General features: G+C 45.0%; 1 protein-coding gene across 1 annotated transcript in view; it reads left to right on the forward strand.

Moving 5' to 3' along the window:
- Positions 1 to 25,555, forward strand: part of MPL (MPL proto-oncogene, thrombopoietin receptor) — a 294,761-nt gene that overhangs the window by 161,726 nt on the left and 107,480 nt on the right. The window contains exons 7-8 of the mRNA XM_086935961.1: positions 9,100 to 9,278; positions 25,002 to 25,144. Coding sequence (XP_086792087.1) covers positions 9,100 to 9,278; positions 25,002 to 25,144 — 322 coding nt within the window. The remainder of the gene's footprint in view (positions 1 to 9,099; positions 9,279 to 25,001; positions 25,145 to 25,555) is intronic.

Here is a 25,555-nt window from a genome sequence, read left to right on the forward strand (position 1 = left end):
ACACATAGTTAATGCACTGTGACTCTGTACACTGTTTGGGAAGACACCGAGCCAACCTGTGATGGCCATGTCCTCACTTGCAGTGCTTATTTGAGAAGGATGGAGGGGGCTCCTGAACTCTGATGCAAGTTTATAGAGAGGTTCTGCAGCCCAAAAATATTCCTTGGGAATATATGCTGACTTATTCTGGATGTGTTTGACTCACAACAGACTGTGAACTCATCCTAGGACATCACACAGTTACTTTCTTTGCATCAAAGTGACATCTATTTAAAGGCTCCTTTCCCGAGCTCATCACTCAGCTAATTTGTAACCTTCTTTATCAACCTAGGTACCCTTTTGCAAGGGTGTTTAACTTGTCTGCAAGGTGGTAGAAGAAGTCTTATTTTGAGTATAACTAACTCCAAGCATTCAATGTTCCATTATTGCTTCCTGCTCAACCCGTCACAAGTAAGATTAACTTTTCATACATATTTGTGTCTCAGTTCCTATGCTAAGAAGTACATGTGCGCAAAATGTTAATTCTGCATGTAAAGTTCTGCACAATTTACCAACTTTGACAACCGCATTCCTGAGGCACCAGGGCAGTCAGGGGTTACTGGACTCCGGTTGCATCAAGTGGTTTTGTTCAACATTGGTGTCCTGGGGCCACAGTACTTCTGGACCCCAAACTGGATAACCTAGTACTCTTCTCCAGCACTTGACTCTCTCAGGGTAGCGAGACCGAGCAGTCCAAGCTCACTCAAGGAGGTAAGAAGGTTAGACATTTAGAATTCAGTTTACACCTTAATACCAGCTAATAAGAACAATGACCAGTCAGTGCAGTATAAAAGAAGTATTTTAATCACACAAGAATAAATATCCTACACATACAACTAAGATACACTGTGCGCACTGTAGGTCTGTGTAGGAGTTCTGACCCCAAATTGTATTATAGCACCTAGACGCTAGGCACTATAAAAACAGTTAAGAGTGGAATACACAAATCCTGTTGTACAGGGCTACTTTTCACAATTAGAGAAATTGTACCAATACTTTAGTTACTCTGATTTGGCTTCAGCGGTGGATACAAAGTAAGTTGTTCCTGTGCCTTCAAAGGTCCCACCACCTAAAGGAACATATCTGCCCACACTCCCTTGGAAGGGGCCTCTGCTCTGAAGGAGTCAGGGGTCTGAGTGGTGGTAAATGATCTCTAGGCACAGCTACTGGACTGTCGATGATCCAGCAGCCACTGGAGGGTATAGGAGGGTAGTGGCTTTACAAGATGCCAGCACACCCTCAGATGACACAAAAAGGGTTGTACCACAGAGCTCTTTGGTCGCAGTCTAGAGTTTCTAACAGCATGTTGCCCATGGGAATGACAAGCAAGGCCAAGCTTGAGCCTGGGCAAGTCCTGGGGCAGGTACCAAGGGTTGAAATGGTAATTTCTTCAACTGGATGTTCTTTTCCAGTTACAGATGGTGTCTGGAAGCACTCACAATCTTCCACAGCACAAGTGAGGGTCAGTACAAAGCAATCTTGCCTGCTATGACAGTAAGGAGCTTCCCCTGTATCTCTCCTGCTTCCTTATCTTGACTTATCTTGACTGGGGACTCCTTGTGCGTCACAGCAGTCGGACAGTTTACAGTCATAACAGATACCTCGTTCTTGACTGGGATACTCAAAAGTCTTATTTCCTGGTGAGCTTTGGTCAGACTAAAACACAGCCTGAAGCTCAGACACTGTTCCTTCGTCTGGTAGGGGAAATGCCAATCTAAATCCTGGATTTCACTCCCAGACTTTGCTTGCTCCTCCACCCTACTTGGTGGCTATTCAGGAAACAGAGTACAGCATTGAACAATCCACTATCATTCATTGATGGACAGGCTCCTCCAATGAAGGGGTCTCCTACGTTTGAATTCTGGGTGCACCTTACCAGGAGGAGACCCCCTCCCTCTGAGTGTACAGTAAAGCCGCCACCACTGTCAGTCTACCACAGCCTGGGAGGAGAGGGCAAGAGCCACTCTCTGTAACAGAGGGGTGTACTTTGCAGGCCACATTGACCTCACATGTAAACAGAGAGACCCTCAGTGGACACGCGTGACTGTCATGTTCACAGAGGTAGAAATCAAAAAGCCTACAGCAACTTTCCATTGATTTTTTACGAGTACCGCATAGGACAGGAAATCAAGCTCTCCGGAGCAAAGCACAAACGTTCACCTTTAGTCAAAAATCCCTACAAGATACAATTTCTCCCCAAATTAGTATTTCCCAAAGAATTGTTTCTCTGAAAGTGTTAGCAGGATATTTCCACAAAACAAATGTTTGTCATTTTTGTCCTACTTTTTAATACATTTTGCAACAGGTATAACATTTGCAAAATTGTGAAAACAAATATACAGTAGTAGGGGGACAATGCTTTTAGTCATCTAACTTTTTTTATCTTTTATACTGTAAATATTTCTTTTTATTTTCAATCCCCCCTTCAGGTTGGCTTTATAGTCTGACCAAAAGTTTATGAAATGGGGCTCCATCTGTCTTTCTCTAGTCGCTATAAACCTTCAATTTCTTTACCGAGCAATTAAACTGCTCCCCTTCTTATGCTCTCTGGAAGTATTACATCTAAACAGTTTCCCTTACCCACCTTAAAATCACCAAGGGGCCATCTGCAGCTTTGCTGTAACCTTTCGCTGCCTCCACCTTCAGTACCAACTCCATTGGACTTCATAGCTGGTGGCTGAGCGGCTCCCTACCTGTGCATCTGAGATTTCAGCCCCTGTGACTTCGCCCTCCCAACCAGTGTCCCTGAAACTTCACTCCTGGTGACTGCCCACCTGTGTCACCAGCCCCTGTGACTGCATTCCTCCCCACCTGAGACTTTGTTGTGATTGTAATAGTTTATAGTTTACATTTCTTAATATTATGTAAAACAATAGTTTGAGGAAAGTGGCACTCAGAGAAAGTGAAAAACAATGTAAAAAATGATAATATAAGATACCATGCTGTTAAAAAAACAGTTTCTTATAAAAAAGGACCTTACTACTAAAAACAAAATAAAAATGAAAAGGTCCAACATTGAATATTACCATAAAAGAAATAGCTGTTCAATATTAACAAGCATTCATAAAAAGTCAGATCGCGCATTTATATCGCTCTTCCATTGTAGAAATACATTTCATCACAGTCCTGAATATTTGCCCTTAAATCCCCTTAAAAAAAATAGTTGCATCCTTTAGTTTTCTCATTCCATGTTATCTAAACAATGTGTTCAAAATAAAATTGCTAATATCTAGCAGCTTGGGACAAATGCAAAGAACATACTCAATCTATTCCTTACTCACAGAGCAAAGACTACATAATGGCGCAAGATTCACTGCTTTGTCCCACGAACCCTCAAACCTGGCAAGTAGAATACAGAGAGGCGAAACCTGGAAAATCTCTTTTTACAGATGTATTTAATGGCAAATGAAGATAATTTTGACATATATGACTGTAAGAGTCTTTGATATCAAAACTATTTTTAGTCCCTGATCTGCTTCAAATTCACTAAATGAATTGCTTGCCTAATTAACTTTTTACAAGTTTACCTGTTCATGCTAGCAAGACTGGTTAATAAGGGTGAATTGTAATTTCTCAGTATAATGGAAACAAGATGGTTTGTAATTTGCCTTTCTTATTGTTAAAAGTTCCTTCTTAATCATACCTTTTACAATGTGTTTTTTGGATGACCCAAAATCACAGATATAATTTAACAGAATATTATGACTTTGTGAGTAAATTATCCGAATCCCCAATTTCAAATGCAACCTAACATGTGGCGTAAATTGTCTAAGATTAAATAACTTCCTAACACAATTATACAATTTCATATCTAGCTTACTTAAAAAGCCGATATTCATTATAACTGAACCATATGCTAATGAAGAAACCCTTTAAGACTTATGAAGGAATTAATATAACATTTGCAGAGCGCTAACCTAGCCCAAGGGCGCCAAGGCGCTGACAGCAGATCGATATGCAGGAAGAAAAGACACACCTGGACAGACATCTAATGGAACAACCAGGTCTTTAACATCTTTCGAAAAAAAGTGTATGATTGTTCCACAATTTGGCTGCAGCCATTGAAAAGGATCTCCGACCCCATCTCATCCTTTAGAACCTGGGAACAGTAAGAAGATGTTTGCTTGCTGACCTGAGATTCCTAGTGGGACCATGATGATGAAATAAGGCGTTCATGCCATCAGGGCCCAGGCCATAGTAGGCATTATGAGTGAGGCATAGGGTTTTAAACATAATTCTACGGTCAATCGGGAGCCAGTGCAGAGAAAGAATAGAAGCTGAGACTGAATGGTGTTTGGGCAAGTCCATCACCAGCCTAGCAGCGGCATTCTGCACCAGCTGCAAGCGCCGCAGTTGTCCCTTGTTAATGCCCAGATAAAGGGCATTACAATAATCCAATCTGGACAATATTAGAGCAACAACAACTTGTTTGCATGACCCAAGCGAAAGAAACTGCGAGATCTTCCTTATCAGCCTTATTAGCATGAAAAAGGTAGCCACCGTCCTGCTAATCTGCAGATTCAAGGACAAGAAATTTTCCACCAGGACTCCCAAATGTTTTCCATGGGAGACGGGACTTGGGCAAATGCCAAGAGAGTCAGGCCACTACGCCCCGGACCAAATGTCAACCTGGTCCCCGAAGATAAGAACCTCAGTCTTCTTGCCATTCAATTTCAGATAGTTTTGCACCATCCAAGACGAGACTGCTTGCCTGCAGTTTTTAAAATTGCACGCAGCGTCACTGATGTTATGAGTGATGGACACCATGATCTGGGTGTCATCCGCAAATGACAGCACATCCAGACCGAAAGATTTTACCACCTTTGCCAGCGGGGCAACATAGATATTAAACAACGTAGGGCTCGGGCCTGAGGTACACTGCAAAAAAGAGGAGTTGGATCCTAATATAAATTGCTGAATTTCCCTGTTTGGGTGCAGTCACTGAGAAAAGAGGCGAGAAGCCCTAAGGCCGAGCCCCCAGCAGCTATCTCCCTGAGACGCTCCACCAATCTCAGTGGGGATAAGAAATCCAAAGCTGCGGTGAGATCAAGTAAAATTAGTAAGGTGGTATGACTTGCCACAGTAATGATTGGACCAATGGCACCTCTTCCATACCTTGTATCAAAACGTTTATTTGCAGTCGCATTATTAGCACATTTATTATTCAATTAATCAACATGCTGGGACCAGTTCAGAGAGTCCTGTAGCTCGTACTCCAAGGTAGGTGAAATTCTTCACAGGCTCAATATTTTTCAATTTCCAATCACTCACTTGAAGTACTACTTTTAATTCCTTGATATTTACACATAACTACTTTTAATTCCCAAAACACATAATTTTTGTTTTATCTTAGTAAATTTTTAGGTGGTCTGTTTGATTTTAACCCTAGAGGCGAAATAACTGCAGTGGAAGGCCTTATTGAGCTTTAGAAAACTAAACCAGGTCATCAGCATCGGCATGAAACGGAATTGTGGAGTGGACAAGTATTGGGCAATCTCCCTCCTTACTGTCCAAAATCGCAAATAAGTCTGCAACATATAAAGAAAATGATAAAGGGGTTCAACTCCATCCTTCTCTTAAACCATTTGATGTTTTAATGCAGGGTGCCAAACCCCTACCATCACTCAATTTACCTTGAACCAAAGTATCTAAATGTGACTGGATTATTAGGTACTAATTTGGACTAACGTTTGCTTCGATCCACTCACCCTTTCAAAGGCATTTGAATAGTCAATAAAACATGCATATAGTTTTTTGCCTTTAACGTGAAAAATGGTGCACAGACAAAATATCGACTCCAAAATATCGACTGGACATAATATCGAGTTTTAAATATAGACTGGACAAAATATCGACTGGACATAATATCGACTACAAAAATATCGTTTTTCAGGTAAGTGAAGTAATATCGACTGTATAAAATATAGATAGCAAAAATATCGAATTTTTAATAATATATAATATTTTATAGTGTATTTTTATGTAATAATATGTGTGAAAAGTGTGTATTAATGTTATAAAATATTTTATTAAATGAATTTTGTTTTTTTAATAATTGCGTAATGTAATTCTGTAGCGGGTTGTGGGTTTAAAGGGGAATAGGGTGGGAAGTAATTTAATAATAATTAAGTAATTAATATATGTTTGTAAATATTTATAATTAATAGTTAATTGATAATTAATTAATAATTAGTTAATTAATTAATATAATTTTGTACATATTTTGTATTAGTAATTAATTGGTAATTAATTAATTGTAATTAGTTAATTACATTAATTAGAGTACATTTTAATATATATAATTTTGTGTTATTGTTAAGTAATTAATTGGGAAAAAATAATATTAATTATTAAAATAATTACAGCTAATGTGCTAATATATTTACTTTATTGTTATTGTTAATTAATAATTATTTGGTAATTAAATAATATTGATACATTTTGGGTAAAGGAGTATTTTTAGGGTTCAGGGTCAGTTTTCTGTTTTTGGGTAAAGGGGCATTTTTAGGGTTCAGGGTCAGTTTTTAGTTTTTGGGTAAAGGGGCATTTTTAGGGTTCAGGGTCAGTTTTCAGTTTTTGGGTAAAGGGGCATTTTTAGGGTTCAGGGTCAGTTTTTAGTTTTTGGGTAAAGGGGCATTTTTAGGGTTCAGGGTCAGTTTTCAGTTTTTGGGTAAAGGGGCATTTTTAGGGTTCAAGGTCAGTTTTCAGTTTTTGAGTAAAGGGGCATTTTTAGGGTTCAGGGTCAGTTTTCAGTTTTTGGGTAAAGGGGCATTTTTAGGGTTCAGGGTCAGTTTTTAGTTTTTGGGTAAAGGGGTATTTTTAGGGTTCAGGGTCAGTTTTGGGTTTTTGGGTAAAGGGGTATATTTTAGGGTTCAGGGTCAACAAATAAGATTGTAAAAAATTATTTTTATTATTTTCATTTATTATTTAATTATTATAATTTAATTTAAGTATTTTTAAGTATATTTTAGTAATTAAAATTTAATATTAATTTAATTTAACACTGTTTTTAATAAAGTCGATATTTTTTACATCTATATTATTGTTAACGATATTTTGTACTCGATATTTTTGTACTTACCTGTTTGTAGATACAAACTCGATATTTTGACTGTCGATATTTTGTCCACGATATTTTGGCAAGTCGATATTTTGTCCCTCGATATTATTTCAGTGATCCGTGAAAAATATATTTGAAAGGACAATTAATGGACACAATGTTTTCCATGGTCACGCAAGTCAACTTGAAACCAGTCTGATAAGGGAAAATGAGTGATGAACCAACCACGCAAGTTGATCGATTCTGTTATAATAATTTGCAGAAGATTCTACCATCAGCATTGAGTAAAGCTAGCATACGGTAGCTGCTCGGCTCTGATTTAGAACCCCGTTTGTATAACAGCTGCACATGGTGCACATGGATCCTTTCCTAGACGAAGGAATATGACTGATAGACAGAATGGCGTTGCACATGGAAGATAAAAGTATGGAACAATTTACTGCACTTTTTAATATTATGGTGTTCGAGGTCCCATTAGGACCGGGGCGTGAGAGGTTTTGGTTTCCGTAATACAAGTACTTATCTTCTCAACTGTTGTTTTGACTTTGGAAGTTGAGGAGACTGCATCTTGTGTACCTGGAGATTGAACGGTGGAGCCATATGTAACTGCAAGGTATAATTCCCACCTATTGTTATTTATATGGTACGCCACTGACTTGTTTTTCCTGTTCTGTCCAAATCCTATTAATGACCAAAACTTCTTTGAGGTTTTGTTTATAATGGATTTATGAAGTTCGGTCAGTAGTTGCTGTGGTTGCTTGAGTTTTGTTTCTCTCAACGATGATCGTACAGTTCTTTTCTGTTTTCATATTTCCTGAACTGTTAAAATATTGCTGTTAACTTTCAAAGCCCTTCTGATTTTCTGCCTGTTAAGTTGCTTTAAAATGTGGATTTTCAAGGTCCTGTCATTGATTGAGCCATGATATTTTGTAATTGGGGCTAGATACCATACCATACCAAAACATTTCTAGAGCGCTCGGCTACCACCAACGGCGGTGTCCCCAGCGTTAAATGGTCAGACAGGGGGAAGAGGGATGGGCTAGGGCAAGTCAAACAGCCATGTTTTCAATGCCTTCTTAAAAGTGGATTCCGCTTCTGCTTTACGCTGGTGATTAGGATAGCATTCCAAAGAGCGGATGTTCTTACTGCGAAGGCTCGCCCGCCAATCCTGGCTTTAGAAAAGGGGTGTGGAGAAGCATCTGAGAGTTAGATTGCAGGGTCCTGTTCTGATGGTATTTCTGAAATCTCTGTTTCAGGTAACCTGGACCTCTATCTCTTGTGGCTCTAAAGGCAAGGGACAGTGCCTTAAATGTGATTCTTCTTTTCACTGGGAGCCAGTGAAGGCTGTGAAAATGAGGGGAAATGTGGTGTCGGAGGGGCCCATTTCTGATTAACCTTGCTGTGGTGTTCTGGACTGTCTGCAGCCTATGGGTAAGATAGGCAGGGAGACCCAGGTACAAGCTGTTAGCACAGTCCAGCTGAGATGTATTAAGGGCATGGACTACTGTGGCCGACAGTGCATCGGCAGCAGATGGAGAAGTCTTCGCAGGGTTTTAAGTTTCCAAAAACATGCTCTGGAAACTTGACCAATCTGGGCCTTGGCCGACAATTTTGAATTGAATTTGAAGCCTACATTTCTGATTGAGGTGACAGGGTTGGGTGGGGGATTCAGCTGCTACTGTTGAGAGAACATTTAAAATTCCTGTAACTTACGACTCACGTTCCTTGGTCTATTTCACTGACTTTACTAAAACGTCTGCAAATATTACAAAACATGCCGGCACGCCTGGTCTTGCGTATCCCCAAACACCATTCAGTTTCCTCTCATCTATATGATCTCCGTTGCCTACCGGTCTAAAATCGGTCTTCTGCTTTGCGTTTTGTGTCTTTGCCATTACTGGTCCTGTGTTTCTCAGACTCCTGATTCAACCATATATTCTAACCAGGTTCTTGAGGTCCTCTAATTGCCTTTTAATCCATTGGTTTTGTTTGATCAACAGAGGTACAAACTGGAAACTGTGCCTTCCGACCAGAATTGGGCTACAAATGGAGTCCTCAGTCCACAAGTGTGAGTTCCCAGCAGAGACCCGCAGCCAGATCTCTGTGATTGTGAATGCCACCACTGTTACCAAAGACGTCGTCACCTTCTGCAAGGAGCCATTTGAGATGCAGAAAGCTGGTGAGAAGTGTTGCTTGCATTTATGTTGGTTACCCCTCTTCCTCTCCTTCCCTTCCTCACTCCTGAAGTCTCCATCAGTAAATACTCTGCTCTTTTACTCCCTCTTCCCCTTTAACTACTTATCCTATAAGGGGATATGTCCCATAACGTCCCGTGCAAAGGACTTTGTGCCGCGTGTGTCTTAAAGCGCTAGTTTTCATTATCCTTATTCTTCCTTGTCTCACTCCCTCCACTTTGACACATCATGGTCAGGTTTCTTAATCCCGTTCCTGCCTTGGGATTTTGCCTGCACCTCCTCCTCACTTCTACAGTCATTGCCTGCTTTTGTAGCCCCTAATTATTTATTTTAGAATCAATCGTTTTTATTGAGCAGCATAACAAATTCAAAACACAGCTCAGCTGCCTACATCCCCTGGTCGGCAGAGCGAAAGTCAACAGCAATGAACGCAGCGTTTGGGCCTGCACCCCGGAGTGCAACCCCACCAGGGAAAATGTAATGCCATGAAGAGCAGCCAGTGCAGACACAAAGCTACCACTTTTAAGGACAAGAACAAACAAGGACAAAGAAAACCCCCCAACCCCTCACCCCTAAACCTCCATCCCCGCCACCCACCATCCACCTCCGCATCAGTCTGATCTTCCTCCTGTTACTTCCTGCCGCCCCCACCGCCCCCGCCCAAGCGCCACTCAAACCACCCCAGTAGGTCCCTGAGGATCCAAAGGGATGAGTTGGAGAATCTGCAAGTACTTCGGGCAAGTGACCTCCCTCAAGTCCCTAGATAGAAGATGCAGGAATGTGCCCCGCAATTCCGCATACTCCGCCCCCTTTCCGTCCATACTCAGCGATAGCCGCTCCATAGCCAAAAGATGCCATAGCCTGCGGACCCAGTGCCTTGGGTCTGGGGAGTCTGGGCAATTTGTCTACCCTTCAGCGAGCGCAAGGGAAACGCCTTCAGATGTGGGAGCCCTAAAAGCGCGTGTTCAGGAGCCCGAGGGAACGTGATCTGAAAAGCGTTGTCTAGATCTTCAAAGATCAGCTTCCAATACCATTCCAATATCTGACTGCACCGCAAAAGGTGCATCAAAGTGCCCGGGGAACCACACCCCCTCCAACAGAGGCCAGCGTTCTTCCCGTCCCAGTCCTTAATACGAGCTGGGGTATAATACCAATAAGTAGCCACCTTGTAGGCAGATTCAGTGCCTGCTACGTTGGCAATGGTGTGGTGCGCACAATAGAAAATCTGCTCCCATTCTCTACGCGACAGCGGACGCCCTAGCTCCGTCTCTCAGCGAACCTGCGCCTTTGTACGTGGGGCTTTGGGATGCGCCATGATCATAGCATACAAATCAGATATAAGCTTGCGATCATCTTTTTTGCAGACTATCTGTAGAGATAAAGAAGTCCAGTAGACAGCTCTTGTACTAGTTTATTCCTTAAGTTACAGCTTAGTAAGTTCCAATGTAGTCTTAATGTAAGTTCCTAATATATGCCCCACCAGGAGCGGCCTCCTGGCTGCTCAGCCCATCTTCTCTAACTGCTCCCACTTCAACTACAAATATCCCAACATTCTAAATGACATCACATAGATAGAGCTTCAAGGCCAGGGAGATGCATTACATAAGAAGGAGATTACTACACATCTTCCCCTTTATAATATTTAACAAAACGAAATAGTATAACATAGGAAGAGAAGATAAACATTCCAGAAGTACATATAAAAGAACACCATAATAATATAACCAAATCTTCTTATGTAATAATAATAATAATGTAAAAGTAAAGCAATAATGAGAAATGTAAGTAATAAAAAGTATCCTTGCCTATGTACTAATAATAAATACAATGCAATAGTAATAATAATGTAAGTAATAAACAGTAAAACATCTTTCTCCATGTAATAATAATGACAATAATGGCATAGTAAATATAACAATAGTACTGTAAGTAATAAAATAGCCTTCCCTATGTAATAACAATAATAATAAATAAATGGTAAATAGTAAATGTAGTAATAGCAATGTAAATAACAAAATATTAATATAGAAGTCGTAAACTTAAACAATTTGCAGGACCAGGAAATATCACATTCCCTCTACTGCACACATTGTAATAAATTGCAGGACCAGAGAATGTCACATCCCCTCTACTGCCTACACTGTAACATTCCGTTCACCTACCAGGGACAAGGAATGCCCTCTCTTGCACACATTTGCAGGAGAAAATAAATCGCTGGACCAGAGAATGTCACATTCCCTCTACTGCCTACACTGTAACATTCCGTTCACCTACCAGGGACAAGGAATGCCCTCTCTTGCACACATTTGCAGGAGAAAATAAATTGCAGGACCAGGAAATATCACATCCCCTCTACTGCCTACACTGTAACATTCCGTTCACCTACCTCTCTTGCACACATTTGCAGGAGAAAATAAATTTCAGGAAATATCACATTCCCTCAACTAATAATCCATCCACTTATCAGGGGAACACACCTCCCTGTAAATTACTATAAAGGGGAATCTACCTCCCTATAACACACTGTAAAGCCTATAATACCAAATTGTAACATGAGAAAACATTAAAAAAAAATACCTCTGACATGTATACCACTACAGAGTTTATCCTTATATACTAGAGGCTCTTAAGTAAGATCCTGAATGTGTTCCTGAAAGCACCAATTGTGTGTTTCGTGTTCAACAGTAAAATGTATCTCATTGTGTTATTATTGCAGAGTACCATTGTCGTTTTACGAAATTAAACATTAACATCTGACATCACAGTAAATTATGAACAACTGAATATCATGTAATGCCACCAGTGAGCGAAATGTCACTAGAGTTGACTGAGGAAGTCAGCATGTGAAGCGCCTCGGGCGGCTGTACTGAGATCAAGTAAGTAGAAACTCCAAGTTAGTAGAAACTCGAAACCGTACCTCCATAATCCACATCAAAGTTGAAGACCTGAAAGTTGAAAAGCTCACTTTGATCCCACGACATCCCTAGTTACCAGTCACCAGTCACCACTTGTAAACTGTAATCTTTATTGAAAAACGTCCCAGATGACAAATATGCGTGATTGGCAAGACAAGTAAAGCAATACAGCAACGATGGTACCTACAGCAAGATGGCGGCACGTATTCTGACGCTGCCACGGGTGGCTCACGGTGGGTCAGTGCACACAGGCGTCCAAGAGCAGCTCCAATCGTCATAGAAGCAGAAACGCCTCACGAAGAAAATGCAGGTGAGCTCGTGCGCATTGAGTACAGCTCGTGTAAACCTAAAGTTGGACGGCGGTTTAACTGCCCATATCAAGTTAAGGAAAATTAATAGTCTTGATAAATAATGTATAACCAGTGCCACATCTGGGAGAAAGTAACTTACACTTGTCCTTGCTGTTTAAAAACGCTTTCCGCTTGATTAAACGTTTTCTTACATTGAAAATGAAGGATCTTGCGAGTTATAAGTAAAATATTCGTCCAGTAGATGGCAGCAAACAACAACTAATTTTCGCCGATAAAACCAGCCTCGGGTCACGCAGAATCTCCGGATAACAGTCTCATTCACTCAATAACAAATGTTCCACGAACACAGTTCACTGATATGAAACATGTTTTCCAATGACGCCAGTCTTCGAATGCGCTCACCCAGAACAGTGCTGCCAAGGTACTAAATCAGTATCTCGTTATAAATATGCCAAATTGATAGGAGCTGCCACGCTGTTTTCTCCCTCCAGACTCGATGCTTTCGGTGCAGGGGCAGTGTGCGTCTCTCCAGCAAGTGATTTCAAGTCGATTTAGTGCTTACTCCTTAATCACCGGGACACGATGTATGCCCCCGATCATCTACACACATAGCACTGCATACATATTCAGCGCTCCAAGTTGCCTTCCACTGCGCATACGAGTAACAGTCATTTCCAAAACATATTAAACTGATGCTTCTAATTTATGTAATCTGCACGCACCAAGCGCTACCTTACTGACAAAGTCCAGGTCGCACCCACAGTTGCAGCTTCATAGTTTTAAAATAGGACTGGATATACGCTTAAGGTTTCATACACAGGTTGATCTGGCACCTAGAATTAATTAGGGCGACCGTTGTCAGGGTCACTGGTGGGGCAGGTGCCAGATAGCTTAAATAGTTCATTATCTTTAGTAGTAGTACCTTCAGTTCCACGCGTAGGTTCTTTTCCTTTTAAATCGTCGCCAATGTAGAGATAAAGAAGTCCAGTAGACAGCTCTTGTACTTGTAGTTTATTCCTTAAGTTACAGCTTAGTAAGTTCCAATGTAGTCTTAATGTAAGTTCCTAATATATGCCCCACCAGGAGCGGCCTCCTGGCTGCTCAGCCCATCTTCTCTAACTGCTCTCACTTCAAGCACAAACCTCCTCAACATTCTAAATGACATCACATAGCAAGAGCATCAAAGCCAGGGACATTCATTACATAAGAAGGAGATTACTACACTATCCATTTTTCAAAAGCCGTCAATGGACGGGACATAGACGCCATGTTCGTAGGCTGAGTAACCCAATGCGCTACCTGCGCGTACGGAAAAGCATTGGACTCCGAGAGAGGAAAATATTCCAGACAAAGCACGGGGAACAGAACCAGGCCATCAAGATCAAAAAGGGAACCCACTCGCTTACAACACTCTTCCCTCCAGCGCTGGAAGATCGGGGATACGCAACCCGGTGGGAAGTCCAGATTATCTACAATGGGCGTCATTGGGGATGGGAAAGTAGTCCACCCTTTACGCGGAGCTAGTTGGTCCCATGCTTTCAGCGTCGGCGATTTCACCAGGGATGAATAAAGGCCCCACTGTGTTTTCGGGGAAGCCACAACTCTCGCCAAATATTGCACCCCGTTAACGTCTGATCCTGAAATTTCAATGCTTACTGCACCAGGGTCTATTCCACTCAAGAACAAACCGCAGGCAGGCCGCCTGAAAGTACACCTTCAGCAAGGGGAAACCCATCCCACCACTGGATTTAGGAGCCGTGACAAGAAATAAGGCAAGCCGTATTAATAAGCCCTTGCAGCTTTCGGAGGGAGCCCAATGGAGGACTCAGGGGGAGCATTTGAAAGTGATACAAGATACGAGGGAGCACTGCCATCTAGACTGCAGCCAGCATACCGAACCAAGCCAGGTTAAGACGGGACCAGTCTGACAGTGATGTAGCTGTCTGATCAACCAACAACTTGTAGTTAAGAGAAGCCGTCATTGCTACAGATGATGTAAGACGGATGCCCAGGTACAGGATGTCGGAGTGTAACCACTGGTAAGCAAAGTCCTGCTGTAGATCCTGTACCTCATCGGCAGGGACCGACACATTAAGTATCAGCGATTTGGAGAAATTAACTTTAAAACCCGCGACTGCGCCAAATTCAAGAAGCTCTGCCGACAGGTGCCGCAGGGAAGAGTGGGGCTGCGTAAGCGAAAGAATCACATCATCCGCATACAGGCTGATTTTGTGCACATCCCCGCTATGTCCCCGGTAGACCGAACCCGGTGGGCAAAGGGCTCCATATAGAGCGCAAAAAGCAGCGGGTACAGGGAGCACCCCTGCCGTGTCCCCCCGCGTGATGGGAAACAAGGCTGATCTGCACCCGTTCACCCGCACCGCCGCCTTCGGGGCCGCATATAGACAGCCGACCCATCGCAAAAAGTTATCCCCCAGACCGAAGGCCTTCAACACAGCAAACAGATATGTCCAGTCTGCACATTCAAAGGCCTTCTCCTTATCTATAGATAAGAAAAAAGCCTGCATGCGAGAGCGATGAACCAGATCCGTGAGGTGCAACAGTCTTTTAGTATTATCCCCCCCTGCCGCGTTGGAATAAAGCCCGCCTGGTCTGGGTCAATGATGCTGTCCATCAACAGACTAAGTCGCGCCGCCAGAATACTGGCAAAAAGCTTGGCGTTAATATTAAGGAGCGAGATCGGACAATACGATCCACACTCCACAGGGTCCTTCCCGGGCTTGGGGATAACTGTGATAGCCGCCTCTGACATGGAAGGAGTCACTTCCCCCACCTCCAGAAAGGAATTGAAAAGACGCGTTAAGAATGGAGCCAGCTCCACACAGTAAGTCTTATAAAAGATGGCCAAAAAGCCATCCGGCCCTGGGGACTTGGCCAATTTCAGATGCGAAATCGCGGATATGACCTCTTCAATACGTATCCAGAGCCTCCGCCGAGGTCTTAAGGAGAGGCATAACGCCACAAGAGGCCAAGTAAGCTGCCATCAGCTCGGAGTCCGATACCTCCCCCTGATATAAGTTGCTATAGAACTGCCGAAAGGATTCTACAATGAGGGAATCGGTGGAATGTTCCACTACATGAGAGTCCCTAATGGACTGGATGACTGACTGCTGCGCTCACGCTCTCAACCTGTGCACCAGCATCCTGCCCCCTTTGTCCCCGCTAAGGTAGAATTTGTGGCGCAAGCGCAAAAGGGCGTGTTCCGCTCAATCTAGATCAAGGTGCTTTAGCATGCGCTGCTTCGTCTCCAATTCCCTCCATACTCCTGGGGCCCCTGTCCTTTTATGGATCGTCTCCAGATCCCCAACCTCCTTCTCAAGCTCCGCGCGCTTCTCCCTACGCACCCATGCATATGCCGCAGACAGCGGAATAAACTTCCCCTGACCACCAGCTTGAGATCCTCCCACACTGACGCTAGGGGCATACCCTCCTGGTCATTGACGGCGAAATACTGGGTAATAGTGTCCCTGATACGAGTGACTGCAGACTCCGAATGGAGGAGAGAATCCCGAAGGCACCAGCCCACCGACGGCTGCCTCTGCCCGCGACAGGTAAGCTGAACTGAGATAAGCGCATGGTCTGAGAGGGAGCGCGGAGTGATAGCTGCCGCGGACAGATGGGGTGAAAAAAAGAGAGGAGGTAGCCAAAAAATGGTCTAATCGCGCATAAGTTTTATGAGCTGACGAGTAATAAGTGTAATCCTGATCAAGGGGGTGTTGGACACGCCACACATCATGCAGCCCACCTTCTTGCAGCCATTGCCTCCCCCCCTGTGACAGTGCCCCCGCCTGATGTGATCGCAGTGCCTATCTATCAAGGCTCGGATCCATTACCATGTTCAAATCCCCCCCAACCAGCACAAACGCATCCGGGGAAGACAGCGCCTCAGAGAGAGCCACTTTCAAGAAGGGCTCTTGGCGTTCGTTTGGCGCGTACATCGATCCCACTGTAAGATGTGTCCCCCTCCATTGAACCCAGACAGCCACAAACCGCCCTCTAATGTCAACCACTTGGTACAGGATCTTAGAATGCGCCTGGGCACTAAAGAGGATGGCTACCCCATGTTTCTTCGCTTGACCAGAGGACAATATCTGCACAGGAAACCGCCTGTCCTTCATCCTTCTAGTATCTTTTGGGAGGAGATGGGTCTCCTGCAACAGACACACATAACCATCTGCACTCTCCAACAAGGAAAGAATGGCTGCAAGCTTGACAGGGCTATTTAGACCCCTACGTTCAAGCTAACAAATTTCAGATCTCTATCCATAGCCCCTAACCGGCGGGGAGGCTCTATCACAACGTCCTAGGTCAGGAGCTCTGGAGGAAGCGCAGGAAACGATCAACGGCCTCAGCCTGCAACCAGCCCCCCCGGAGAACTGCTGCGGAGGCCCAAAAACAGCCCCAGTCCCAGAACCTATCCCCAACACCCCCTAAATAGACCGAACCACAAATAAGAATAAGAATAGCAAAAATCTTGTCAGGTGACCAAAGTTCATCCGCAGAATCACTCTGTAGGGAAAACATGGCGCCATCTTAGGACCTTACCCAACCCCGATTCAGGGTGCCACTACACCCCAAAGACGAAAGAAAGCGCAGAAGACCAAGTCTCACCCCTCCATGTCCCACCCCCAACGCCACTGCAGAACCCAGCCTGTACCAGGTAAGTAACTTTCAAGGGACCCCCTCACTGTCAGTCACCAGCGCCAGTCAGGAGACGGTCGCCTCCCTCTCCAAAAGGCTCGCAGAAATGTCAGGCTTCACCAGTGGGGACAATCTTCGAACTCTCTGCCATTCGGTGGAGCGCCTGCACCGCCGAGGCGGCGACCGGGTGGATCCAGTTGAAGCGGCAGGCCTCTCCAAACCGAGCGCCTCATAAGCAGCCTCAAGCGAACGAATCTGCAGAAGTTTGCCCTTGAACTTAAAAATTTTATGAAACGGGTGCCCCCACGAGTAGAGGATGCCCTGCTCCCTAAGGTAGGTCGTGATTGGCTTGAAGGTGTGACGTTTAGGAAGAGTAGAGGCCGCCAGATCTTGAAAGAGAGCGGGTTGATGCCCACAAAACTGCACCGGGTTGAGGTTGCGCTACTTGAGCTGGAAATCATGCACGCACACCAGAATGTCAGGTGGAAGGGCCTTGGCACCCCTTGGTAAGCCAACGCCCTGCACCATGTCCATTTGGATGTCCAGATCGTCCCCTTCCCCAAGGATTTGTCGGAAAAACGCCTCCACATACTCCAGCAGACTGTCCCCTTCCCCTTTCCAGGGGACCGCACGGATTCTGATGTTATTTCTCCGCGAGCGGTTTTCCAGGTCTTCAGTGTGCGCTTGCAGATCCAAATTGCAGATCCAAATTTTGTTCCGCCAGGCAGAGAACGTCCTGCTGAGGCTGGTGGATCTCATCGGCAGCGCTAAAATCATGCTTCTCCAGGGTCGCCACCCTCCACATCCCTTTGCATCTCCCGGACGTCGGAGGAGAGATGGGACCGGAGCTCCAAGATGTCCTCCTTGATGGCAGCAAAAAGCACCAGCATAAAAGCCTTAGTCGCCGGTTCATCAGAATCCCTAGGGTGCGAGGATTGGGCACCGGGCTGCGAGGTGGTCCGAGCCGCCGCTTTCTGCAGCAAGTCTCTCAGGGGTTTATCTTTCTGGCGCCTGGCAGCCGACATAATGGCTCCTTTGAGGGCACAACAGGAGAACACATAGGCTCCCGCAGACTCAGCACCCCTCCAGTCAGCTCAAACCCTGGCTACAGCTGAAAAAATGCCGCCCGCCGACACGCAGGCCGATGGCGCACCCTCCTCCTTCCTCAGCAGCGTTGCGACAAGGCCGTCTCTAGGAGCGTGCAGGCCGCCTCCTATGTGCCACTCCTCCAGCCAGACGATGACGCCAGTCCTTTATCCAGAGCACCCACAGACTCCACAGCAGCCCCTCGAGCTATGAGATAAGCAGGGCGGTGGGGCTCTTCACTTAAGAAGCCAGACCCGACCTAGGTCCCATGAACTCCACCTAGGCCGCAATCCAGGTAAGCAGGCACCAAGCTCCATGCCTCTCCTCTTCCTCAACCATGGGCGTCGCACGGGCACCGCTGAGCGCTCCTCTAGCCGAAGACGGCTGTAATGCCAGAAACCGGTCCTCGGAAGCTTGTTTCCTTTCCAGTAAAAGAATTGGCTTGGTAGTTTGGTCTGCCCTGTTCCCATGATGCACGGGGCCAGGGACAGACTAATTTGCATGTAGCCAGGTTCTGAGCTGGGATGGTGCAGTGAGTTAAAAAACGGTGATGGATCAAGCCCTGATCTGTTGACTGGGTAGGAGTGTTCTGCTTAATTCAGATACTCTGTCCATCACCACCCCCTTTTCTGAATCATCTACTATGGATGTAGCAGCTTCCTCGCCCTATCCCTTGCATTAAAAATGCTTATCTTATTTGCTTTTGGGGCTTCACTTTTCCCTTTTATATTATTTTGTGACCGCGTTGCTGGGCCACCCCTTGTGCGTTTTGCCAAAGGCTCGACCCGGCCGCCATTTGCTCCAATGCTTTCACAAGCTGGCCTTTTTGGCCTGGTGGATCGAGTATCACAAACTTCCCTTACGTTAGAAATTACATGTGTATTCGTTTCAAAGGAGTTCTCATCTGGGCGACTGCACACAATGGGAGGATTTGGGGGTGTTCCACTCATATCTTGAGCAACCACAGAAACAGTATTTACCACATCAGTGATACATTCAACCAATGATTCATTATGGCCAGCTCTCACCTCGAATATTGGACTTAAGAGTATATCACCCGTGGCCCCCTGTGAATGATCTAAAATGTCTACATTGATTAAAGGTTGGTGCCGTAATACCCGTGGACTTGGCCAGTTGGATGTTGCCCATGCAAGATCTTTTTTGGGCAGCATAGACTCCTTTTGAGAGTCTTTTCTCCGTTAACAATATTTCCTGCTGGAGCAGATTTCCTGCTCTAACCAGAAAGGCATCCATAGTACCAGCAAAGCTTCCCCCAACCCCTGGTTTCAGCGCTGCACCATTTAACTTGGAAGTCATGACCCCCAAATCGGGCTGCACACCTTGTAGGATTTAAAACACCCAAGCCCACAGTTCCAAGGAAAAGGATAAGGCTCGCCTCTTCTATTAGGTGTCTAAGGAGCACTTAAAAGGCTTAGATGGAGTGATTACAACATACGATCAAAATATTAAAAGTGAAGCACTCTATCATCTAGCATCAACTTTAATTTACAGTCTTAATCCTCCCCAAATCAGGCAGTTATGTGACCCAATATACCCGATATACCTAAATGAGGCGCACAAAACATAAGTCCAACATAGGTTTTCTCAAAGCCCTCCAATAACAATCCAAGCTCTAGTTGTTCGAAATGCGTAGATACAGATAATCTTTTCAATTGGAATCTACAACTTGCCGTGTATAGAATAAGAGCAACTACTGACCATTATATCTGAGTTGTCAGAGAAAGGGCCCAGCCCAGCCTCGTTTGGGCTCGGACGGCCACAGACGGCCCGCCCTTTGCCCGGGCCTAGCCCGGCACCGACCGCTCGCGTCCCGTGACGCGGAGGGAGCTCTGGTCTTTTAAGCGCCTTCCGTGTGCGGCAGTGGGCGGAGGTGGGTGGGGTAATGTGTCAGAGGATTCTTGGGGCTGTAGTCCCCCCGCTCAGCAGCCGCGTGGTGTTTCTGAGGCGGCAGCACGGGGGGGGGGACCAGCAGGCAAAGGTGACTCATAGCGCTGAAAGAGCGAAGCGGCAAGTAGGCTTTCCAATCCCAGTCAATGTGGCCCAATCAGAGTGTCTAGGGTAAGCTCCCGCTCCACCGAGGGAGCGCCGGTATTTTGAGTGCCTTCCGGGCGCGGCAGTGGGCGGAGGTGGGCGGGGTAATGTGTCAGAGGATTCTGGGGGCTGTAGTCCCCCCGCTCGGCAGCCGCGTGGTGTTTCTGAGGAGGCAGCGGGGGGGGGACCAGCAGGCAAAGGTGACTCCTAGCGCTGAAAGCACGAAGCAGCAAGTAGGCTTTACAGTCCCAGTCAATGTGGCCCAATCAGAGTGTCTAGGGTAAGCTCCCGCTCCACCGAGGGAGCGCCGGTATTTTGAGTGCCTTCCGGGCGCGGCAGTGGGCGGATGTGGGCGGGGTAATGTGTCAGAGGATTCTGGGGGCTGTAGTCCCCCCGCTCGGCAGCCGCGTGGTGTTTCTGAGGCGGCAGCGGGGGGGGACCAGCAGGCAAAGGTGACTCCTAGCGCTGAAAGCACGAAGCAGCAAGTAGGCTTTCCAGTCCCAGTCAATGTGGCCCAAACAGAGTGTCTAGCGTAAGCAATGTGGAGGGAGTTCCGCCAATACGGGTGACATAAACGAGTTTAATAAAACATACCACTTGACCTGGCGTCTGAAGGGTGGGGTTCCAGAGAACACAACTGTTCCAGTGGAACGCTCCCGCACCACTTGTGCCCCTCTCAGAAACGCCGCTGCAGTGCCCGGGAGGTGTTCGTGATACGCCTATATTGTTGATCGGGTGTGTTCAGTGCATCACACATCTCCACTGCCACCTCTCCTGTCTTTTCCTTTCTAGTGATCTCTGCCATGATGTTATTTTTATCTCCCGCCTCCATTGTTTTATATGGGAGTGTGTTGCAGTACCTGTGAGTTTGCCTCTGAAGTACTTGACTAACGTTTAACCCCTTGGCCGCAGCGCTAATTCCGCTGTGGCGCTTATAGCGCGGCACCGCCATGCTTGTGACGGAACCACGCCATCATGAGCCAAGGGCGAGCTGTGCTCATGACGGCGTGGTTCCGTCACGACCCCGCCCACTCACTAATGGGAATCAGTGCTGAATGGGCGGAACAGCTGCAGCATGACGGAACCACGCCGGTATGAGCACAAGGGGCCCGTGGCTCATGACTACGTGATTCCGTCATGCTCATGGAAGGGGTTAAGACTGGGCTGGAGGACATTTACACCTCTTATGACACTAGTAGTGCAGTAGTAACTTTACAAGTTTATTTGTGACTTGCAAATTAACCCTTTGTGGGTGTGTGTTTATATGAACATGTCCCTCCATAAACCCCTCCTTAAATATCCCTAAACTCCTCCACTATGGCAGTAAGTATTCCGCATTTTCCAGCCCCTCCCAATGACCGCCTTTTCCTTCCTATATTTACTACTAAAATTTAAACTTATGTCTGAGGATCTCTCCACCTCTGTTGCATAGGAGAGGCAGCGGTGGAGGTCTCCAGTTATAAGTTTGTGAATATATTACTTTGTAGTATGTGTGTAGTACTACTGTAGTATTGTAAGTACTATAAAATGCTATCTATGAATATTACCCAATGTTTCTTATGAGATATAGTTTGATTTTTTTTTTATGGACTTGTCTGAAGTATATTTTTGTGAGGTCGGTTTTTAAAACACAGCATTTTGCAATATGTATTATAATTTGCAAACAGCATTTTTTTAAGCTGCATTTGGTTTTCTAAGGACTACTGTTTACTTTTTAATGAACATATTCAGGCACATGCATCAAAGGAAAAACCGGTCGCAAACGGGCAGATTATCAGAATCTGCCCCTTTGCGACCGGCATTTTTTCATTTGGGATGCATCATACCAAATAAAAAAATCGCAATTTAAGTAATCTCTAAATTGCGATTACTTAAATTGCCGTTGCATTTAAGGAATCCAAAATTGAGATTCCTTATATGCAATGCATTAAAGTAAAATAGGGGGCGCAAATTACCATGAAGTTGAACATCATGGTAATTTGCAAAACCTTTGAAAAAAGCACTTTTGTGCATTTTTCAAAGTTTTATGTTGCGCACACAGATGCCCTTGGGGCATGTGTGTGAGCAGCATATGTGCAAAGGCCAATTCCAGGAGTGCAACAGGGTGTCCTTTTGACACCCTTGCACCCTGGAATTGCATGCGCAATTTGTGAGTACCTATTGGTAGGTCCTGTAGGCCCATAGGTATGAATAGGAAGCTATTCCTTATTTGTGATTCACAATTTGCGACACGCTATGTCCAACAGAGGAAAGTATATCTCTCTGACATTAAAGCAGCAAAAAAAGAATACTTTACCAATCTTATAATGGAAGAGCACCAAAATCAAAAAACCATCTTCACCATAGTCAAGTCCTTCACTCATCCGAAAGCTCTCACCACCGATGTACCTCCATCAGAGAGTCTTTGCAACCAAATAGCTGACTACTTCACTGACAAAATTGTCAACATTCAGAAAGACTTTCCCCCACCCTCGACAACCACCGTAGAGGTAACAGTTAACTACCCTCCTCTCTCCAGTTTCAAACCAGTATCCTTGCAACAGACAAGCAAGGCTATCCGGGCCTGTAAATCAGGAGCACCCACTGATTTCTGTCCCCCAATCATTCTTCACCATCTGATTGACACAGTCAACCCTTACATTAATGGAATCATTAATGAATCCCTTGAATCCGGAATTGTACCTGCCGAATGGAAGAAGGCCACTGTCAAACCCCTGTTGAAAAAACAGAACAAATCATCCACAGATTTGACTAACATGCGCCCCATCTCCTTACTTCCTATTCTGGGCAAAGTCACGGAGCACTTAGTGCATGAGGAGCTTAAAACTTTCACAGAAGCCCATAACATCTTGCACCCCCAGCAATCGGGCTTCCGCTCCGGTCACTCCACCGAAACAGCTTTGATCAAACTTGCTGATTCCATCAAATTCCTACAGGATGAGGGCAAGCAAGCTGTCCTCATCCTGTTGGATCTCACAGCAGCATTCGACACTATCTCGCATGTCATCCTAATCAATCGAATGCGAGAGATTGGCGTAACAGACTCAGCCCTGGCCTGGATTTCATCATTTCTATCAAATAGGTCTCAGACTGTGGCACTAGGACCACACCTATCCTGCGAAAAGCCAATTACATCTGGAGTGCCCCAGGGGTCCATATTAAGCCCTTTATTCTTTAATATCTACATGGCACCCCTCTTAGCTGTGATAGAATCACATGGGATCCTGGTCACGTCCTACGCTGACGACACTCAATTGGTCGTCACCATTGACAAACAGCGTACTGACGCAGATCTCCGGTTTAAAAACTGCCTCTCTGATGTCCTTGAGTGGTTAAATACCAATCATCTTAGATGCAATAGCGCAAAGACAGAGATCATCCCAATAGGTAAGAATCTTTCTTTTTGCCCGAAAGATTGGTGGCCCACAGGATCCGAGGCCCCTCCTAGTGCAGTTACATCAGCTAGAAACCTGGGCGTACAATTCGATTCTTCCCTTACTTTTGACGACCACGTTAAGATCACTGCCGGTCGATGCTTCGGATTAATAAAATCTCTGAGGACATTTTTTGATTTCCTCCCAATTGCAGCCAGAAAGTCAGTCGCGGTAGCCCTTTTACTTTCCCGACTTGACTACTGCAACGGCCTTATGGCCGGAGTGAAAAAATCTACTCTCAGAAAGTTGCAGAGCTTACAACATGCTGCAGCTCGACTGGTTTTACAACTCCCCAGAAGGTCATCTGCGTCTGCAGCCCTGAATTCACTTCACTGGATGCCACTGCATAAAAGAATTCTTTTCAAACTGCTTCTCACAGTCCATAAAACCATGCAAAACACAGGACCCCGTTACTTTGTAAACCGTTTTAAGCGCTATAACCCTTCGCGTTGCTTGAGATCCTCTGGGACTAACCTGGTTCAAATTCCCAGATTTAAATATAAGACCAGAGGCGGAAAATCCTTCAATGTTCTGGCAGCTAAAGCCTGGAACACCCTACCCGCCTACCTTAGAGCCATAGACAATGAGAACAATTTCAGAAAACTCCTCAAGACATGGGTCTACAAATTACCAGACTCCTCTGTCCTGGCTGCCATTTAGTTCTTTCTTCCATTCATTCCACTTTTTCAGCTATTCCTCTGCAGCTCGCCCAGCGCCATGATGCTCCCCGGGGAGCGAACGCTTGCGCTTTACAAATGCTCATAAATATCAAATAAAATATCAAATAAGGAATGTGTAGGAATCGCTATTGTTATATCGATTTCTACATGCATATGATTTTGTGAGTCCTTAATTGCTAATCCTTAATATTCACAATTAAGGACTCGCAAAATACTATCTTGATGCATGTGCCAGATTGTCTTTTGAAAACTGTTCTTTGATTTTTGAATGTATATTTTATTTATTAGAGATGGACCTTTCAAAATAAAATTTTGCTGTTTTTGCAATGCACCTTGTTTTCTGAGATGAGATCCAGTTTCTGCAAGGATGAAATTTTTTTTGCTGAGAAATGTTTTTAATTTGTCCTGTGAAATCACCGGTCTGTTTTGTGGACTGTGATGTACCTTGCTATTTCTCAAAAAGTATTTGATAAAGGTACTTTTCTGCCTTCCGTCCTTTCCGGGTGTGTGTCTTTGTACGTTTTTGCTGGGGAGGCCTGATGAGGATCCTCTTGTCCTCTTTCACAGTGCGCCCTCACGTCCCTCAGATCCTGAGCTCAAATGTGAGCGATGACCGCCTGACCCTGCACTGGGCACCCCCTCTGCCACAGCTGGAGGGGCAGCTGATGTATGAGATCAGGTACTCTGGACGGAATGCCTCGGACTGGAAGGTAAGGAGCCACTTATTGTAAGCGTTACTGTCCTCTGTGCAAACACTTCAAGCAAATAGCATACAATCAGACACACCGGTGCAGATACCAAGCAGCAGACATGCAGACGTACATTCAGAGGTACAGACTCAAACACATTCACAGACAATGTATCAGGTCTTCACACTAACACACACCGGTGTATATATGCATCCAAACATATATACTTACAACATGAATGATACAAACCAGTATGTAAACCTCACATACAGAAACACACACACACAGTTACCCACATGTGCATGTACACATACACAGATACAAAAATATATGCATGCACATCCTGTAATCTTATCTTACATTGTGACATGTTGCGCTTTACTTTCCAAACCCACTGTCACGGGTATCTTGTAAATACTCGGCTGGAGGGCA

Source organism: Lissotriton vulgaris, chromosome 1_1, assembly GCF_964263255.1.
Source record: "Lissotriton vulgaris chromosome 1_1, aLisVul1.2, whole genome shotgun sequence".
Taxonomy (NCBI): Eukaryota; Metazoa; Chordata; class Amphibia; order Caudata; family Salamandridae; genus Lissotriton; species Lissotriton vulgaris.